The sequence below is a fragment of the Tupaia chinensis genome, unplaced genomic scaffold, assembly GCF_000334495.1.
Source record: "Tupaia chinensis unplaced genomic scaffold, TupChi_1.0 Scaffold000569_1, whole genome shotgun sequence".
In the NCBI taxonomy this organism is placed as follows: domain Eukaryota; kingdom Metazoa; phylum Chordata; class Mammalia; order Scandentia; family Tupaiidae; genus Tupaia; species Tupaia belangeri.
Genome location: NW_006160083.1, coordinates 376,231 through 396,567, shown reverse-complemented (window position 1 = coordinate 396,567; position 20,337 = coordinate 376,231). Strand labels below are relative to the sequence as shown.

Genomic DNA, 20,337 nt, shown 5'->3' with positions numbered 1-20,337 from the left:
ATAGCATGTCATAATCAAAATTGGAAGTCAGATGAGAAAATGAAAAAAAAAAAGTTTTCAGCTCACAACACAAAGAGAAATCCTTCTTTCGGTCCATAAGAAGAACCTGTAAAAGATAATCAATTAACAGCTCACAAGGAAATACAAACGGCACAAACATGTAAAAGATACTTTATTTTATTCATACAAAGAAACATTCAAATTAAAACTATACTAATACTTGCTTTTCAGCTGTCAAATAGGCAAAATCTAGTTTGATAAACACAGTCAATTACTAAGGCCTTGGGGAACTCTTACATGTTGTTGCTCAGTGTGTAAATTGATATAATTCCTAAGAAGGCAATATGACATCTATTGATACTGCAAACTCAAAAGCTGGGCACTGTGCTGTGTGCCTGTAGTTGCAGTTTACTCAGAAGGCTGACACACGAAGATCATGACACAGTGAGACTCTCAAAACCAACTAAGAAGACTGCAAAGCGATGTACCCTTTGACCTAGCATACTATATTTTATACATGACATATGTTTGCCTATGTGAAATGACACACACAAGGTTCTGCATTGCAATATCTTTTCAGGTGACAAAATCATAAATAATGACAATATAAACTATAGGGAACTGATTAAATCAAGATACACATCGACAATGAAGGCAGGAAAAGACTGATTTCTCAGTTCATAGCGAGTCAGGAAGAATTCTCTTATTCAGAAGAGGATCAGCTTTTTTGTTCTAGTGGATCCTTTAATGACTGGATTTTGACCACCCACATTAAAGAAGACACTTTGCTTTACTCAAGTGTATAGACTGAGCTACTAATCTCATTTAGAAAACAGGCACAGTGATGTCTAAGGAAATATCTGGGATCGCAACATCCTGAGTGTGTTTTCAGGCTGACTTAGGATCCAGACTCAGTCAGCCATGTGGTTTACATCACTGCAGTTTGCTACCAACTGCACCACCAGGGTGGGCCTCTCACTTAATATTAATACCTCCTTGAAATCCCTCTTCCCAAGTACAGTTATGCTGAGGGTGAGAGCCTCCACATACAATCTTTGTGAGGGACACAATTTAGTCCATAACAGAAGGTAAGGGTGAGAGGGAGATTTACCTTGTTTATCTTTTTATACTGTCTGGGTTATAAGCCACCTGAATGTGTTACCTATTTTAAAAGATTTTAAAATGAAATCCAGGTTTTTGCCTCCAGGAACTTGGAAGATTGTGGTGTCATTCACTGGGAGAAGGAAGACAGAGGCGGGGAAAAGTTTGCTGAGGTGAGAATAGAGAAGGGAGCATTAGAGGTGCTGGAGACACACCATGATGGAGTGTCAGCAAGCTATGATGTGCAGGTAGGACAAGGGGGTCGTCTGCACAAACCAGAAAATGTATCGCCCAGGGCAGTGGTCCCAAACTATTTAGTATGCTTTGGAATCATCTGAAGAGTTTGCTTTAACATAGATTGCAGGGCCCCACCTCCCAGGGTTTCTGAGTCAGGTCTGGGGTTGGGCCCACAATCTGTATTCCTAACAATTCTCAGGGGATGCAGACACATCTGTTGGGGCCCCTACGTGGAGTACCACTAATCCAGCACAACAATTCTACATTCTGGCCCTGTCCCATGTTAGTATGACAGCGGGGAGTCTTGAAGAAAATAACATTACCTGGGACTTAGTCTAATGCAAACCAGTTAAGTCAGAACTGGTTTGGGGCTGGACCCTGATCATTTTTAAAGCTCCTCATTTAATTCTAATGTGAAGCTAAGAATGAGAGTTTCTGACCAGTGGAGAGAAGCTGGATAAATTAGAAGAGGCCAAGAACAATGACCTTAAAAGGTCAGTCTTTTAAATGATTAGAAGGCAAGGAGGAACCAGCTGAAAGATCTGAGCAGTGAAGAGATAAAGGAAAACCTGGACCTGCACACTCATGCCTCAGAAGCAATTATCAGCTGACAGGGTCTTCTGGGTTCTGGTGATACAGGCTCAGTGAAGATGTACCCCACCTCCAAGAGCTCTCTTGGTTTAAGAACCGAGATGCTCTGTTAAGGAAGTGATGGCAAGATCTGGCTACTTCTTTTGTTGCTATTGTTTTATTTTTGCCAGATGGCACAAGCACTGGCCAGAGAGTGAGAGGGCAAAAGCACCCAGTGAGGCGCAGGCACACTGCAAGCCTTTCCCTTCCATTTTTCCATCCTGTTGAGATTGTGTGTGTGTGTGTGCACGCGCATATGTTTTTCTAGTATGTTTTTCAAGCTGCTGGACCTGAATCTGAACCATTAAATCAGCCATGAGGAATCTGACTCCCTAAACAACCAGGGCACAATGTTGTCCCAATCTTTTTATTTTTTGACAATGTAAGATCTTTGTTCATGTGCACCAAGGACTGCATCAAGGATATTCATGGTAGCATTGCTTGTAATACTGAAAAAGAATGGCTGTGTTATATAAAACGTTACGTTCACATGGTAGAATACTATACAGTAGTTCAAAGGAGTGAACCAAGTAGACAACTGGTGAGAGTTCACAAAGTATAGAGGAAGGGAAAAAGCAACTTGTAGTTCAATATAAGAAAAATGAGGCCAGGCTGTGGTGCAGCAGTAAAGTGTGATGCTCAGAAAGGCAAAATTGCACATGGAAAAGTTCTCAGTTCAAGATGGAGACCTTCCTGAAGATGCCGGGAATATGTGCTTGCTCTTGACCTGGGGCTAGCTAATGGCTGGGAGTGGATTGAGCATCAGGACCCTGATGGGGGTTCTCTCTCTCCCTCTCTTGAGAGAAATAAATTAATTTTAAAAATAAAAATTTTAGGAGCCAGCAGATGGCATAATGGTTACGTCACTAGACTCCCACACATTCGACCATGATTCGAGTCCCGGACCCAGCGGCTTAAAATTCAATGCTGGGCACGTGTGTGTGTGTGTCCAATATACCAAGAAGAGACAGGAGGAGAAGGGATTGCAGCATGGCCATTCCCCCTGGGGGGGATGAGTTCCCACTTTGTCTCTCTGTCTTTCCAGTGAGCACTTACTATGCCCTATAGCAAAACTTCTCAAAAATAAATATATTTAAAATTTTAAAAAATTCATACTATATGTGTTTGTGCCTAAAGATATAAAAAGAGGTCTAAAAGATGCATTCTAAATTCTTATCTGGAGAAAGAAGAAAAAAGATTGAGAAGTGATGAGTAAGAAGGACTTTATTTGTAATACTCTAAAACTTTTATAAGACTTTTGGATAAATCCACATTTAATTGCTTCAAAGCTGTCCTAAATTTGTAAAAGTAATATACAACTGTCAATAGTGACTACCAACTGTAAACTTAATATATGCATGCATTAAAATTCTTGACTTTGTGTGGGGTCCTGAAATAATAATATCCACATCCCTTTGTGATTTCTGAATCAATTGATAATCTCTACTGACCACATAGAATACCTTTTTCCAACCCATATCCTTGATGGAGAAAAGGAGAGAAACTATAATTCTAAAAAGGAAAAAACAAACAAATAAACAAACAAACAAAAAACAATACTTCTTGGAAGTTTCCAGCAAAGCAAGCATGTTTAAAATAGCATTTCATAGATACAGTCAGCTTCCTTCCCCAGAATCCTGCCTAACAAATACTCCATAGTTATTTAGTCAAGAGTCTGTGCTGGAATGCAGATTGGGAAAGGCAACTGAGATTTTTATTTTGCAGGCCTTTGTCTAATGTAAATGATGCTTGGGAGACTGTAGGTAAAGATCTAAAAATCCACTGAAATATACTTCACCGTGACCATACCTTGGACTTTCTAAACAAGTGGGTCCTTTTGAGCTACCTGTGTCCACAAACCTCAGTTGTCCTCCTAGAAAGCAATTTTAAATCCTCAGATGTCTTAGACGACAATACTATTATATGCTAGTTACTGAAGATCGGAGACTTCCTCTCTATATTACCACTGTGTTTCAGGTACCTGGCATATAGTAGGTGCTTAGTAAATGCTGGAGAATGAAGCCACACCAAAGAAAGAGGCAAAAATCATGGATGAAGTCTACATAATGTTACAAGACGCCAGACACAGAAAAGTAAATGCTACATTTTCTATTTATGTAATGTTATGAAACAGGGGGACTTCACTGATAGTGGTAGAAAATAGTTGTTTTCAGGGTTAGTATGTGTAGGGCCACCAAAGAGGCTTCTAAGATTCTGGTCATGTTCTACTGCTTGAGCTAAGTAGTGGTTTCATAGATGGGATCACTTTGTGAAAAATTCATTACGCTATGTAATTATGATTGGTGTACTGCTCTGGTAGCATTTTTTGAAAGATTTATTTAAAATAAATGAAATCCAACTTTTTTCCCCAGAAAAAAATACATTGTGAAATAAAAGCAAATAAGTAAGGTATTGAACTTCTGATCCTTTATATTATAGATGATCTCATTTCTGCAAATCAGTTTCCATTCCTACACATATTTTCATTTTGTATTTCTGAAGAGCAACGTGCAACATTACCTCTAGGCTTAAAGGCTTAGCTCTCCCTGTTCCAAATCATTTGCTTTTCCTTATCAGAATTTAGCTAACGGTAAAATGGTTGTTGTAGGATTGGAGGCAGCTCTGCTATTAAGTTTTTAGCAACCTTTTTTTTTTTCCTGCTCCTAATCTTATGAAATTTCTAAATACTTAAGCAGACAAGGGAGACTAAGAAAAACAAACAAACTTCAGAAATATGTGACACTACTTAATAGCTACCATATTCCTTAGTTTTAAACTTTTTTTCTTTTTTCTCCCTTTTTTCATTCCTATTCCTTTTTCTTTCTTTTTGGGACAATATTTAAAAATACTTTAAAAATCTTTGAACCTAGTAAACCATATATTTAACTTTACATACAAACACATACATACATAAGGTAATTCACAGCTACGCTGTAATGGCAGAAGGCTAATAGCAACACAAATGTCCGTCAAAGAACTTGTTAAGTATGCAACATTCAATCGTAGAAAAGTATATGACTGTTACACTGGACAGGTATTGGCTAAAGCTGGAGGTGGATTGTGACATTAAGACCCGGTGGGGGATGTGGTCTGTCTCTGTTTTTTGGGTTTTTTTTCTGTCTCTCTTTCCTGTGGAAGAAATAAATAAATCTTTCAAAAAAGTATGTGACTGTTAAGAAAAAAAAATACAGACTGAGCCTGTGTCCATGATATATAGATATGTGGAAAACAAGGTAGAGAGCAGTGTGTTTAGAGCATGACCATTTATGAATGCATAAATGAGTTCTAGGATACACAAGTGATCCCCTTTTGGGTACACATGGGAGGAGAGAGACTTTCCCCTGAATACCCTGTTGGCTCTTAAATATTTAAGTCATATTATGTGTTTTCTAATTAATACTGAAAATTTAAAAACATCAAATACTTGTGGCAATGGTTACTAGTGAGAGCTCCTGTTTTGTCAAGAATGTGGAATAGGGACCAGCAGTTAGCATAATGGCTATGTCGCTGAACTCCCATGTAGTTGACCGTGGTTCGCGTCCCGGACCCGGTGGCTTAAAACTCACGCCGGGCGCGTGTGCGTGCGTGCCCAAGATCCCGAGAGGAGAAAGGAGAAGGAATTGCAGTGTGGCCATCCCCCCTGGGGGGGGGCGGGGAGGGACTTCTCACTTTCTGTCTCTCTGTCTCTGTCTTTCTGGCGAGCGCATGCACCCTATAGCAAAAACCTCTCCAAAAAAAAAAAAAAAAAAAGAATGTGGAATAGAGGCACTCTCACACGTGGCTGTGGGAAGGGGAAATTGGGATAACCTAACAGAAAGGCAGTTTCTCAAAATGTATCAAAAGGTTCCAAATTTCCCTTTTGATTACATATTGCCAATTCCAAGGTTTCTTTTTTTAATTTGCTAGAGGGCCTGTGTGCTCATCAGAGACAAAGAAAGGGAAAGCGAGAAAGCATCCCCATGGGGAATGGTCATGCCACAATCCTATCTCTTCTATCTCTCTCTGCTTTTGGGATTTGGGGCACGGATTTACAAAGGCCTGGCATGTTTCTCAAATCTCAGGGTCCAGGACTCAAACTGTGTGGTCAGCAATGTGAGATCTTGCTATCTTAACCACCACACCACAGGACAGCTTGAATTTTCTTTTTAAAGGTTTTTGATAATAGGGTGCATGTGCTTGCTAGAAAGAGACATTGTCAGAGAGAAACAGAGAGAGGAAAGCAAGAAACCATGCCCCAGGGGGGATGACCATGCTGCAATCCCCTCTCCTTCTGTCTCCTCTTGGGATTTTGTTCATACATACATACACACACACACATACATACACACATACATGATGTGATTTTCTTTCTTTCTTTCTTTTTTTAAGAATTATTTAATTTTCTTTACTCATTCATTAGTTTTGTAAATTTGACCAGAGAGAGACACATAGTGTGGGGAGAGTGAAAAAGCAAACCAACAGGTTGGGGACTCAAACCATGGTCAGCTACACAGGAGTGTCCAGTGCCTTAACCACCACACCACCTGCTGGTCCCCATCCAGATGTGATTTTCAAGTCATTGGTTCTGGGGCTCAAATTGCAGTCTGCCATGTGGGAGTACAGTCCACCATAACACCTGCTGGCCCTGGTCTGAATATTTTTTTTTTTTTTAAGAATGTAACTCTCTAGGGGACCAGCAGTTAGCATAATGGCTATGTTGCTAGACTCCCACGTAGTCGACTGCGGTTCAAGTCCCGGACTCGGTGGCTTAAAGTCATGCCAGGGGCATGTGCGTACGTGCCCAAGATCCCAAGAGGAGAATGGAGGAGAAGGGATTGTGGTGTGGCCATCCCCCCTGAGGGGTGATTTCTCGCTTTCTGTCTCTCTGTCTCTCTGTTTGGCGGTCACACACGCCCTAGAGCAAAAACCTCTCAAAAAAAAAAAAAAAAAAGAATGTAACTCTCTGAAAATACTTATGGACACTGACAGTGTGGAATGGGGGAGGGGAAAAGGGAAGAATATAGAGGAGGATAGCACGAGAACAAATAGAGAAGCATGACAATAGTGGGACACAGAAATGGTTTATTACCTGTTGATGATAACGTGTATTCTCAACTGGACTGGTGTGAGAAGCATTTCATGTTGAGCAAATTCTCTTTACAAGCCAAAGTATGTATAGTGATTGAATGCTTAGAAAAAAGAGAACAAAAAAAAATCTGAAAAAATAAAGACTAACTCTGTATGAAGAAATGGCTCTGATGAAGCACAATGCAGAAATATTGAGAAAAAAACTATTGCTAGATGTATATAATAGAGGATCATGCATAAATTATGGCACAAGCTTTACATTAAAAATGCTATATTGAGGGACCAGCAGGTGGCATGGTGGTTGGGGTGCTGGACACTCCCACTCAAGTCCTGGATCTGGTGGTTTGCTTTTTCACTTTCTCTATTTCTCTTTCTTTCTGTGTCTCTTTCTGGTCAAAGTAAAATAAATGAATGAACCAATAAAATTAAATAAAAATAATTCTTAATAAAAATACTATATTGAAATATTTAATGACAGTAATTTGTTCTTAACATTAAATGAAAATATATAGCATATGGAACATAATACTAGTTGTAGCAAGAATGCAGTCATATAACTGCATATGTGTGAAGGTATGCTTATGTGTGTATAAAATCAAAAGTTAACACTTATTCTAGGTGATAAGATGGCAGGTATTTTTATCTTCTATTTTCTTCATTATATACATTTTCAGAGGAACCTTATGCTTATGTGTTGTACCAGAAAATTTATAATAAAAAGTTAAAAGAATAAAACTGCTTTCTACAGTGGTTAAACTATTTTATGTGTGTATATTATCTATATTGATATCGATATCGATATGAACTTAACTTCTTTGATTATAAAAGAAAAAAGAGAGAGAGAGAGGGAGAAAGTGAGAAATTACCCCTAGGAGTGATTGTGGTCATGCCACAGTCCCTTTTCCACCAGTCTCCTCTCAGAATTTTGGGCATGCACACTCACATGCCCAGCTGCCAGGTCCCAGATGTGAACTATAAATCTGGCCATGTGTGATCTAGCACCTTAACCTCCATGCCAACTGCTGGCCTAAGAAGTAATATATTTTTTGGGGGTCAGCAGGTAGCATGGTAATTAAGGGTGCTGGACTTCCACATGGCCAACCATGGTTCAAGTCCCAGACCTGGTGGCTTGCTTTCTCACTCTCCTCCCTTCTCTCTCTCTCTCACTCTTACTCTGTCCCTCTTGGATCAAATTAAAATAAATAAGTAAAATAAAGTTCAATAAAATAATTTTAAAAAAGTAATATTTTTTAAAGGTGCTATAAGTAAATCCATCCAAGAGAACATAAGCACGGTCCAGAAAATCCAGCTGTGAAAAATGCAATGCTACATTAAGTTGAGGTTAATGAAATGATAGAACTGAGACTGCTGAGGACAAGAGCCAGTTGCCAGTCACTTTATATCCAAAGTGATATTAAGAAACCCATTATCATGGCCACTGTCTCCATAAGCAACATGTTTGCCATTTATGCTCTGAGGATTAATTCTCTCAAAGTAAACTTTTATTTCTTTTATGAAGCAAATATTTACCCTCAAATATTTGTCTCTTTGTGTATATTCTTTTTTTTTTTTTTGAAGAGTTTTTTTGCTATAGGGCGCGTGCACTCACCAGACAGAGACAGAGAGACAGAAAGCGAGAAATCACCCCCCGAGGGGGATGGCCACACCGCAATCCTTTCTCCTCCATTCTCCTCTCAGGATCTTGGGCACGCACACACACGCGCCCGGCATGAGTTTTAAGCCACCAGGTCCGGGAAGTGAACCGCAGTCTACTATATGGGAGTCCAGCGACATAGCCATTATGCTAACTGCTGGTCCCTGTGTGTATATTCTTTTACACATATGTGTATGTATGGCTTCAAAGGGTTTATGGAAAATGGGATTAAAATACAAGTTTATTTTCATGTGAAAACTTGAAATCCACACATTAATTTTTCATGATATATACACATTTTCCATGAACTTTTTGAAGATCCTTCATAGGTACATAAAATAGTGATATAAAACTTTTTAAAATGGCTTCCCATCAAATTACATCTACAATATTATCTTTTTTTTCCCTTCATTACCTTTTCTCATTGTGGTAAGATTCACCTATAATATCAACCATTTAAAAGTGAATAATTCAGTGGCATTTAGTACATTTATAATGTGCAACCACCACCTCTATGTAATTCTAAAACATTTTATGACTCCAAAAAGAAACCCTGTACATATTAAGCAATTGCTCACCATTCCACTCTTTCTTCAGTGCCTAACAACCATCAATTTGCCTTATCTCAATGGACTTACTTATTTTAGGCATGTCAAAGAAATGATATCAGTTGATATGTGGCCTTCTGGGTTTGGCTTTTATGTACCATCACATTTTCAAGGTTCATCCATACTGTAGAATGTATCAGTGCTTTTTCATGGCTGCATAATATTCTGTTGTATATATAAACTACACTTAGCTCATCCCTTCATCTGAAATGGACATTTGAGCTATTTCTACAGTTGGCTATTTTAAATAGTGCTGCTATGAATATTCATGTATATGTATCTGTTTTGAGTCCTTGGTTTAAATTCTTTTGTATACATGCTTAGTACAAATGAGTAGTAGCACTCATTATGCAAGACTGCCATGAAATTAAATACAGTCTTATGGGGACCAGCAGTTGGCATAATGGCTATATCACTGGACTCCCATGTAGTTGACTGCGGTTGAGTCCCATACCCAGTTGCTTAAACTCACGCTGGGCATGTGGCACATTTGCACATGTGCCCAAGAGGAGAATGGAGGAGAAGGGATTGCGGTGTGGCCATCCCCCTTGGAGGGGTGATTTCTCGCTTTCTATCTCTCCTATCTCTCTGTCTCTTTCTGGCGAGCACACGTGCCCTATAGCTAAAAACTCTCTGAAAAAAAAAATACACAGTCTTGTGAATTGATAACTAATTTTAGTAAGCCACCCAAGGTAGATGATAAGCTATATCATGAGAGATAACAAAGTATAGAAACTTTTGAAATAATAATAGTAAGAAGACCACCTTTCTTTTGATGCTAGGAAAGCTTTAGGAATTGGTGACATTTCAGATGAATTCATAATTATGGGTAAGTAAGGTTTTGGCCACTCCTTACTAGTTTAAGAAAAATTCGAAAATGTATCGGTTTTCCTAAGCAAAGAAGGTATATATATCCTGCTTCCGGCACAGCTGGATTCAGGATATCTAGTGGTACAATTAAAAAGCTGTCTCTCCATCTCTGGGCTACTTTATCCTCCCACATGGCTGACCAGGGTTCAAGTTCTGAATCTGGTGGCTTGCTTTCTCACTTCCTCTCTCTCTCACTCTCAACCTCTGTCTCTCTCTGATCAAATTAAAAAATAAATGAATGAATAAATAAAATAAATAATTATTTAAAAAAACAAAGATGGAGATAAAATGACATAGGAAGTTCAATTTAGCAAGAAGCTTGGAGAACAAAGAAAAATAAAGCTGGAAATATGTTTAGAAACCTTGACAGTCAAGATCAGGTGTTTATGACCAATTTTAAAGGCAATGTGGAGACAAAGAGATGTCCAAATATCATCACATATTAAAAATGTAATATATCATCAGGTATAATTTAAAATCAATTGATTTTCTTGAAGAGTCTGGTATATAAGTACATGCTTCATTTGTAAGGCATTTGCTTTCAGTTAAAGTATATCTACTGGCTTGACCCACTACTGAAAAAGTTTTTATTACATTTGTTGAATGCATCTGCCTCCTCCTGCTTATTAAATTTCCTCTTGCCTATAACTTTAGGGTTTGGCTAACCTGAAAAATACATATTACTATGGGGATCCCAGGTGGAGAAACAGGGAAATTTCAGAGATAAATAAAAAGAATGCAACCAACCATGAATCCTTAGACCTGATGGGCAATTTACAACCTTACCACTTTAAGGCATTCATTTATCCTTCAGTTAAAGTTGTTCTCTCAACCTTAGCACAGACTTTGGAAAAATAAATGTGTTTTGTTATAATAATGATTAAAAAGTCCCTTTGGAGGAAATAACTTGCTGATGAAGATTGATTTCTCTCTCTCTTCCTCTCCTATTTTCTGTGTGCCTTCTCTAAAATCAGAAGCAAGAAAATGGTTGACCATAACCCAGAGTAATGGGCCATGAAATTCCCAGTGCAGGTCAACCAAGGTTGACTGTAACTTGGTTCCAGTGGCCTCGCTTCACCATAGGGTTAAATTCTGAGAACAGGCTTTGCATAAAATGCTTCACATGAATTCATTACCATCTCAGGTGAGATCTGAGAGGTGGATTATTGTGCTTCTCATTTTACTGATAGGAGGCAGTGAAGCTGTGTGATGGCTAGTCCTTAAGCTCTGCACCAAGACATCCTGAATTTTTGTGGCTTGCCATGTCTGAGCCTCCAAAGCCTCATCTGTAAAGTGGGATAATAAAAATGGGATAAATAAGTAAAAAGAATAAATCTAAAAAGGCTTTGATGAAAACTGGATGAGATAAAAATGAATACAAAGCAGTTAGTGTAGTGCTGCAGCATGATTGATTCATCCTACTCTTCCTGGAACCTTCCCAGTTTTAGCATCCTGTAGCTTAGAAACCCTGTCAGTCCCAGATAAACAGGGATGGTTGGTCACCCAAGAATCAGTAACTCAGACTACTCCCTCAGAAAATACTAGCTATTTATATTTCAGAGGGAAGAAGATCAAACTACTCAGCATCATGTAGGGAACATAGATATTTTAAAGACCACTTTTTATGATGAAAGGATGAAACCTATAAATTTCATATGTAAGGAATCAATATCCAAATTCCATGTGGGTTTTAAATTTGCCAGAGGGCATGTATATTCACTGGGGTGTGGGATAGAGGGGGTGGGAGTGAGAAAGCACCTCCCATAGAGCACAGACATACCATAATCACTTCTCCTCCATTTGTCCCTCATCAGGATTTGGGACATGCACACACAGATGTCTAGCATATTTTTCAAGCCACCAGGTCTGGGACTCAAAACTTGTGGTGAGCTATGTGGGATCCAGCCACTGTAACCACAAGGCCACAGGCTGGCCCCACATTTTGCATTTCTATGGTGTTTTTATTCATTCTTTCATTCAGTCAATCCCTGTCCTTATGGAACATACAGTTAAGAAGAGAAGAAAGATATTTAACAGCTACCTGACAAACAATTCCAGTTGCCTTTACATTAAACAAATTTGATATTAGTGACCCAAACTGGTAGATAATTGCCCCTGATCTGATTTTCCACAGATGTTCCTGAAGTCATCCACTCTGAAATGTTTACACCTGTGACTATGTTTTCTTGCAAAGTGGGCACTTGGGATTTGAAGTATAGACCCTGGCCATAGAGAAGGAAAAATTTAATTAGCCTCAAATGACGTTTGGTCTGGGCCTTGGGGTTCTTCTTTTATTTTATTTTTAAAGATTTTTGTCACAGGGCATGTACATTTACCGTAGAGAGACAGAGAATGAGACAGTAAGAGAAGAAGTGAGAAGTCACCAAGAGGGGAGGGCCATGCTGCAATCCCTTCTCCTCCATTCTTTTCCTAGGATTCTGGGGACACACGCACACACACCTGGCCTGAGTTTCAAGCTGCCAAGACTGGAACTCAAACAGCAGTCAGCCCTGTGGGAGCCTAGAGTCTATGCCACCTATTGGCCCCCTCCTTTTACATTTTAACAAAATTAGCATATGAAGACTGAAGGAATACAGGATCTACTGTCTTCTCTGTCACATGGACTGATCCTTAGCAGGCAGGCTTCTAACCAAAGAGGAGGCCTCTGTGAGCAGTACAGGTGAACCAGACCTGCATTGGCCTGCCTGTAATAACCAAGCACAGAAAAACCCAACAGTCTTACATTTCAACACATACTATCGCCACCCACGAAAAAGGCAAAATGGGTTTTCCAAATGTGTTTCCATTGCACTATTGAATAGTCTTTTATTTTCCTTTCAGTAGGACTAGGAAATTCAGAATCAGTCACCTTGTGCAAAATATAATAATCTTTTGGTATTATATTTATGATAATATATGATGGCGAAAGTGGATATTTCATCTGGGAGCCGGGGCGGTCACAGGGAAACTGACTTTCTTTAGCAGCACCGTGTCAGTAAGCTGAGAGAGGTCTATGCTGGGTTAAAATGCAACTTTTCACCCCCATTGGCCTGGCAAACTGAACAGAGAAGGCAACGTCTAGCAAAACAGGATTAGATTTCACAAAAAGATATGGAAAGGGATACAAAATCTCTCACCGTGTCTCCTGCAAAAATAAAAGAACAAAAGAGCCAATGGCCATTTCTTCAAAGAGGAGCCCTCCCTGGACTGTTTCTGCTTAAAATAATTTCTTTCTTACACTGGAGTTTAGGTGGCTGGAGCTTTACAAAATCTTTACAAAGTTAGGTGTTTTGTATATTTTATTTAAGTTACACATCAGGGAAGATTTTTAGGTGTTTTAACTTGGTAGAAAAGGCTATGAGCAAATCCCAAGAAGAAAATAGGGTTTATTTTGGGTCTGGGGCTCAAAGGGGACAGACAATTAGAAGACTATTCAAGGACAGTGGCACTGGGGCTTCAAATACTGGAGGCTGGTTTGGAAGAATGGCCTCAAGAATGTGTCAGCAGCATTTGTATTAGCATTTTCATTTCTCTCTTTTTGCTTTCTCTTTTTGAAACTGCAAGCAAGTCTATGGCTATTTCTTAAAGGAATTTAGTGCAAAAGTTGTGCCCCTTGCTATCCTGAGATCTTGCCTAAGATTTGAAAACCTGCCCAATGCAGATGTGATCTGATACTTCAAATGAAGAAAATAAGTTCCAAATTTTTTTTCTCAGTGGTGAGTTTTTTTTTTTTTCCCCTAGGCTGAGGGAGGGTCAGAGAGGAGCCACATCTGTTTTTCCTTCTTCTTCCTTTTTGCTTTTCTTTCTTTCTTTTTTTTTTAAAGGAAGATGCTTTGTTAATCAGACATCGTAGCAGAAAAGAAAAAAGAGAGATCCTGTCATTGCTAATCTTTCATAAGTTTTATGTACAAACTGTGTCCCCCACAAAATTCCTATGTTAAAGTCCTAACCTCCAGTACATTAGCATATAACTGTATTTGAACATGGGGTCTTCAGAGAGGTACTTAGGGTAAACTGAGGTCATCTGGGTAAGCTTTCATCTAATATGACTGGTGTCGTTGTAAGAGGAGGAAATTTAGACACACACATGTGCATGTGCAGAGGAAGGACCATGTAAGGACACAGTGAGCAGGCAGCCATCTGCGAGTCAGGAAGAGGATGCAGAAGAAACTAAACCTGATCCTGGACTTCTATCCTCCAGAACTCTGAGAAAATAAAATAAATTTCTGTTGTTTACACCATCCATCCAGCCTGTGGCATTCTGTTAGAGCAGCCCTAGTAACTAATAAGTCAAGTGACTCCACCAAAGGATGTCAATGGGATATGACTGCTGCTGGTTTGAGGAGAACAGCAGCTTGCTTTCCATGTTTCATTGCTATACTCTCTGAGCTATCTTTAAAAGTGTATGCAGAATTTAGGTTCCAACAGAGGTATTTATTTATTTATGGTGAAAAGGAAAGTGAGGCTGAATTTCCCCTAGGCTGAGGGAGTGTCAGAGAGGAGCCACATCTGTTTTTCCTTCTTCTTCCTTTTTGCTTTTCTTTCTTTCTTTTTTTTTTAAAGGAAGATGCTTTGTTAATCAGACATCGTAGCAGAAAAGAAAAAAGAGAGATCCTGTCATTGCTAATCTTTCATAAGTTTTATGTACAAACTGTGTCCCCCACAAAATTCCTATGTTAAAGTCCTAACCTCCAGTACATTAGCATATAACTGTATTTGAACATGGGGTCTTCAGAGAGGTACTTAGGGTAAACTGAGGTCATCTGGGTAAGCTTTCATCTAATATGACTGGTGTCGTTGTAAGAGGAGGAAATTTAGACACACACATGTGCATGTGCAGAGGAAGGACCATGTAAGGACACAGTGAGCAGGCAGCCATCTGCGAGTCAGGAAGAGGATGCAGAAGAAACTAAACCTGATCCTGGACTTCTATCCTCCAGAACTCTGAGAAAATAAAATAAATTTCTGTTGTTTACACCATCCATCCAGCCTGTGGCATTCTGTTAGAGCAGCCCTAGTAACTAATAAGTCAAGTGACTCCACCAAAGGATGTCAATGGGATATGACTGCTGCTGGTTTGAGGAGAACAGCAGCTTGCTTTCCATGTTTCATTGCTATACTCTCTGAGCTATCTTTAAAAGTGTATGCAGAATTTAGGTTCCAACAGAGGTATTTATTTATTTATGGTGAAAAGGAAAGTGAGGCTGAATTTCAGTAACATTTATTAATTTTAATGTGTTTTAATATGCTTAATAAAATTCTCAATTATGCATGGACTATAGGGTAATATAACAATGAAAGAATATTAACACATTTTTAAAAGGTTTTGATTTCTCTGTGTGGCCTAATGTTTTTCTTTTTAGCTTAAAACCCAGTGTCAGTGTTTGTTGGGTCTGTGTTTTAACCTGACCTTGCACATCACTTAAAATGTCCAGTCTCAACCTCAGAGTGATTAAGACTAATACAGCCATAAATAGAATAAAATGCAGCTGTTAATGTACTACTACCATACCCAAAAGCATTTGTAGGGGCCAGCCAGTGGTGTGGTGGTTAAGGCAGCTGGACCCCACATGGCTGATGGCTTGAGTCCTAGACCCAGCAGCCTGAACATCATGCTGAGCACATGTGCACGTGTGCCCAAAATCTGAGAAGAGAGTGGAGAAGAGATTGCAGCATGGCTGTCCCCATTGAAGAGTGCTTTTTCACTTCGCCCTCTCTTTTTCTCTGACTCTCTATAGCAAACATTAAAAAATAATAATAAAGTAAAATAAACTTTATAAAGTATTTTCAGTGCTAACTGAAAAAATAATTTAAATCATGTATACATATTATTACTGAATTGTGCACAGTCGTATGTATATACATTATAATTGTACATTCAGTATCATTGCAACAGAATGTTTTTGCTTAGTTTTTAGATATTTTTGCTGTAGGGTGAGTGTTACCACCAGAAAGACAGAGAGACACTTCTTCTCCTCGCTCAGGATTTTGGGCACTCATGTACACATGCCCAGCATGTATTTTATTCCACTGGGTCTGAGACTCGAACCATAGTCGACTACGTGGGAGCCCAATGATGTAACCATTATGCCATCTGCTGGTCCTTTTTTTTTTTTTTTTTGGAGAGGTTTTCGCTATAGGGCGCGTGCGCTCGCCAGACAGACAGAGAGAGACATAGAGACAGAAAGCGAGAAATCGCCCCCCAGGGGGGATGGTCACGCCGCAATCCCTTCTCCTCCATTCTCCTCTCGGGATCTTGGGCACACACGCACACGTGCCCGGCGTGAGATTTAAGCCACCGGGTCTGAGATGCGAACCGCGGTCGACTACGTGGGAGTCCAGCGACATAGCCATTACGCTAACTGCTGGTTCCCTTTTTTTTTTTTTTTTTTTTTTTTAAATTTGCAAGCAGGCATGTCCACTTACCGGAGAGAGACAGTAACAGAGAAAGAGAGAAAGTGAAAAAGCACCCCTCATGGAAATGGTCATGCTGCACTCCCTTCTCCATCGCTCCCTCCTTTTGTGATTTTGGCCACACATGCATGTACACTTGCTCAGTCTGTTTTGTAAGACTCCAGGTCTAGGACTCAAACTGCACAGCTGGCCATGTGGGAACTAGTTTACATAACCATCAGCCCATGGACTGGCCTCATTACAACTAAGTTTTTTTTTTTTTTTTTAATGACTAAACATAGAAAAAGTAATATATAAAAATATACCAATTATTACTCTTGGAGAGTGAGATTATGACTCCCTCTCACAACTTTTTATTTTTGCCTATGTTACTTAATAAACATGTATTGCTTTCATGATTAAAGAAAAGTATATTATCACCAATGTGAAGATGTCCATGAGTTCATTATACATTACTAATTAAGTGAGCTAATCACCAGGTGTAAATGCCTGGAATAAAATCAGGTCCAGATTATGAGCTCAGTCAAGGGTAGTTCTATCTTTACGTGGATTAGACTAGTTTCTAACCACACAACGTGATGCAGATGTGCCAGTGGGAGCTAATGATATTTAATTTTAACCACCAGAGACAAAAATCAGGAGTCAACACAATTTTAAAAACTGAATTAGGAGGAAGAAGAAGAGGGAATAATTAAAACTAGTAGAATGTAATCATTTTAGAGAATTTGTATTTTATATAGTTTCCTTAATGGTAAACTTGCATACTGTTAAAAACTTACCAATATTTTTGTAGAATTGCAAATGCCAGGAATGTTCCCCCCAACCCCCAAAAAAGACATTATTCTCCAGGAAGATGGTTAGAAAAGTGAAGAAAATGTTAGTTAAAACTTACAACTTCACTACCTTTAAGTTTCCATCCAAAAGCATTCTATAGGCAATGTATACCTTTCTGTGAAATACTGTTTGGGAACTCTAGAGATAAGTAGGAGTATTGTTTCACTGACCAACCTGCTGCTGCAAGTTGACACAAGACACTGGGGAGAATATCTAGGTGCTATGAAATTGGCTAACTTAGTATGGCTAATTTTAGTGGAGGGATTGAAACTGGACCAGCAGGCACGGAACCGAGTCTTTTCATGTTGTTACTCTGTTTCCTGACCCTCCTCCTCCCCTGGGGAAAAAAATTTCCCTAAACTGCTTTTAGAACAGCTAAGGAAGTTGTGTAATGAGGGACAGGAAAGGCCGTTGACTCGAAGGCAGGTTCTTTTTAAAAAAATGTCAATTAATTCATTAATGAATTTTGCTATAGGGCACACATGTGTTCACTAGAGACAGAAACAGAGAGAGAGAGGAAAGTGAGAAATCACCCTCCCAGGGAAGGGATGGTCATACCAAAAGCCCTTCTCTATTCTCCTCTCAGGATTTCGGGAATGCATGCACATACGCCTGGCATTGTTTTTCAGGCTGTTGGCTCCTGGACTTGAACTGCAGTCAGCCACATGGGATCCAGCAACCTTAACCACCATGTCACCTGCTGGCCCTATTCTTTCTTTTCCTTTTTTTGGGAGTAGCGGGGGGGAGGGGGGATTTCAATATGGTCTATCTAACTACAGAATTGACAGCATAGATGATTTTTTGGGAAGGTATCAAGAGGCCCAGAACCCAACTAAACGTAAAATATATAGCAGTGTGCAGTTCTCAGCCTTACTTGTCCCTGCAGATAGATGAGTACCTTCGGTAATGATAAGGACTCAGACTCATCAGCACTGTCTCTCATCTGACAATACTAACAGGTTCCCCGAGGAGTAGAGATAAGTAACCAGAGAAAAATCTTTGCTAGACTGTCCTTGGACATGTGAAGATCACAAATCATTTGTAACTCCCAGTTTCTGAGCTGAGTAGTTCCTTCGCAACCGAACAAAGTGCTTTTATTTTCTACTTTAGTGTGAGTTGACCTGAAACTTTAGGCCTGCGCCAAGTTACAAATACACCCTACAAGGAATTGGCTTTGTTAACGAATTCCTAACTGGAGTCCCATTTTACGAAGGTCTAGCTGAACCTTACAACTGCAGGAGGACTCACTGTAACAATATGAGCTTTCATAGCCCTGCTGTTTAAGATTCTTTCTCTCAGACTAAATAAGCAAAAGTGCTCCCAGACATCCATCATGAGTATCACAGACTGACTAAAGTATCATATAACTTAGAACTGGGTTGTTCGAGTCCTTTGGGCTTCCTGACTTTAGTTAGCAGCATCTGCTAATGCTGGAAATGTGTTTTGAAGATATTGTATCATTTGGCCAAGAAAATGGAGGGCCAGATGGCTTTGAAAGAATATTAAATGGCAGAAAGCTCTCCTGGACAGCTTAAGTGTTTCTAGAGATCATGCTTATATTTTCTTAGAGAGTCTTTGGGGAAAAATTTTGTTATTTTATCTAAACCAGAGACAATAAAGAAGATAAATAATTTCAGTAAATTTTTCTAAAATAAAAACAAAGTTTTTTGAACAATGATAAATATAATTTTGAATATTTCTGATGGGATGGTGGTTAGGAGGTTTTTTTTATCTTACTGACATATTCTGTTTTACCAGGGAAGGAATAATATTTACTGTTTGCTTTCAGCCATGTATTCTTATCCTTTTATTTATTCATTTTTGGTAGAGGTTTTTGTTTTAGGGCACATGCGCTCATTGGGGGAAGAGAGAGAGAGAGACAGAGACAGTAAGAGGGAAAGTGAGAAATCACTCCCCGGGAGGATTACCACACCGCAATCCCTTCTCCTCCCTTCTCCTCCAGTCTCCTCCTGGGATCTTGGACACACATGTACGTGTACCTGGTATGAGTTTCAAGCCACTGGGTCCAGGACTTGAACCACTGTTGACCATGTGAAGTCCAACCACATAACTGCTATGCCATTTGCTGGCCTCAATGTATTCCTATCTTAAAAGGAAACTTTTTGAATACCAGAATGACAACTTGCTCATAATTTGGAAACTTGAGTATACATCCAGAATATTCAGAGAATGAACACTGATCTTTATTGTCAGGAAAATTAATCAAATAATGTACAAAAAATTCTTAGATGTTGCCTGGCACATGATCTGTTTAATACATTTAACTGCTACTGAGTATGAATGAGATCTAGATTCAGAAAGCCGATGTTTTTATTTGATGTCTCCATTTGGCTGTCTCACAGGCATCTCCAACTTGACATATTTGGTGTTGAGTTAGTTATTTCTTGCTTGTTACTAATATGGCTCCTCCACAGTCTTCTGCATCTTAGTAACTAATAGCCACATTTGTTCACAATGGAAATCAGAATCTTATGTGATCTCTTCCTCTACCTCACCACTCTATATTTATCTATTGGGTTACTGGGATGGGCAAAAAATGTGTCATGACTTTTCCAAGGACCCAGTATCCCTAAGTTCTCATTCAAAGTTTAATTTATTTTTTGAATTTGCCTACTAATCTTATCACTGCTTGCTAAACCTCTAGCCTAAGTTTTTCAACCTTAGCACTACTGACATTTTGGGCCAGGTTTTGCTGGGGGGTAGGCTGTCCTAGGCATTGTAGAACCCTTAGCAGCATCACTGTTTTCTCCTCCATGGATGCTAGCAGGATTCCTCCCCTCAAAAAACATTTCCAGATAATGCCAAAGTTCGATAGGAGCGAGAAGGTGCAAAATCGCCCGCAGTTGAGAAACTCTGATCTAGACCTAGGTACTATCATCTGCTACTTGAGCTCCCCGAAGC

General features: G+C 39.3%; 1 protein-coding gene across 8 annotated transcripts in view; it reads left to right on the top strand.

Annotated features, from left to right (window-relative positions):
• The window catches only part of LOC102490674 (uncharacterized), a 321,768-nt gene that overhangs the window by 16,387 nt on the left and 285,044 nt on the right, over positions 1-20,337 (top strand). Inside the window, exons 2-3 of one of the 8 annotated variants that reach the window (XM_014591405.1) lie at positions 1,208-1,274; positions 3,946-4,154. The exons of the other annotated variants lie outside the window; for them this stretch is intronic. Coding sequence (XP_014446891.1) covers positions 1,208-1,274; positions 3,946-3,988 — 110 coding nt within the window. The 3' untranslated portion in view covers positions 3,989-4,154. Of the gene's footprint in view, positions 1-1,207; positions 1,275-3,945; positions 4,155-20,337 lie in introns of those variants that run through there. 8 annotated transcript variants of the gene reach the window in all.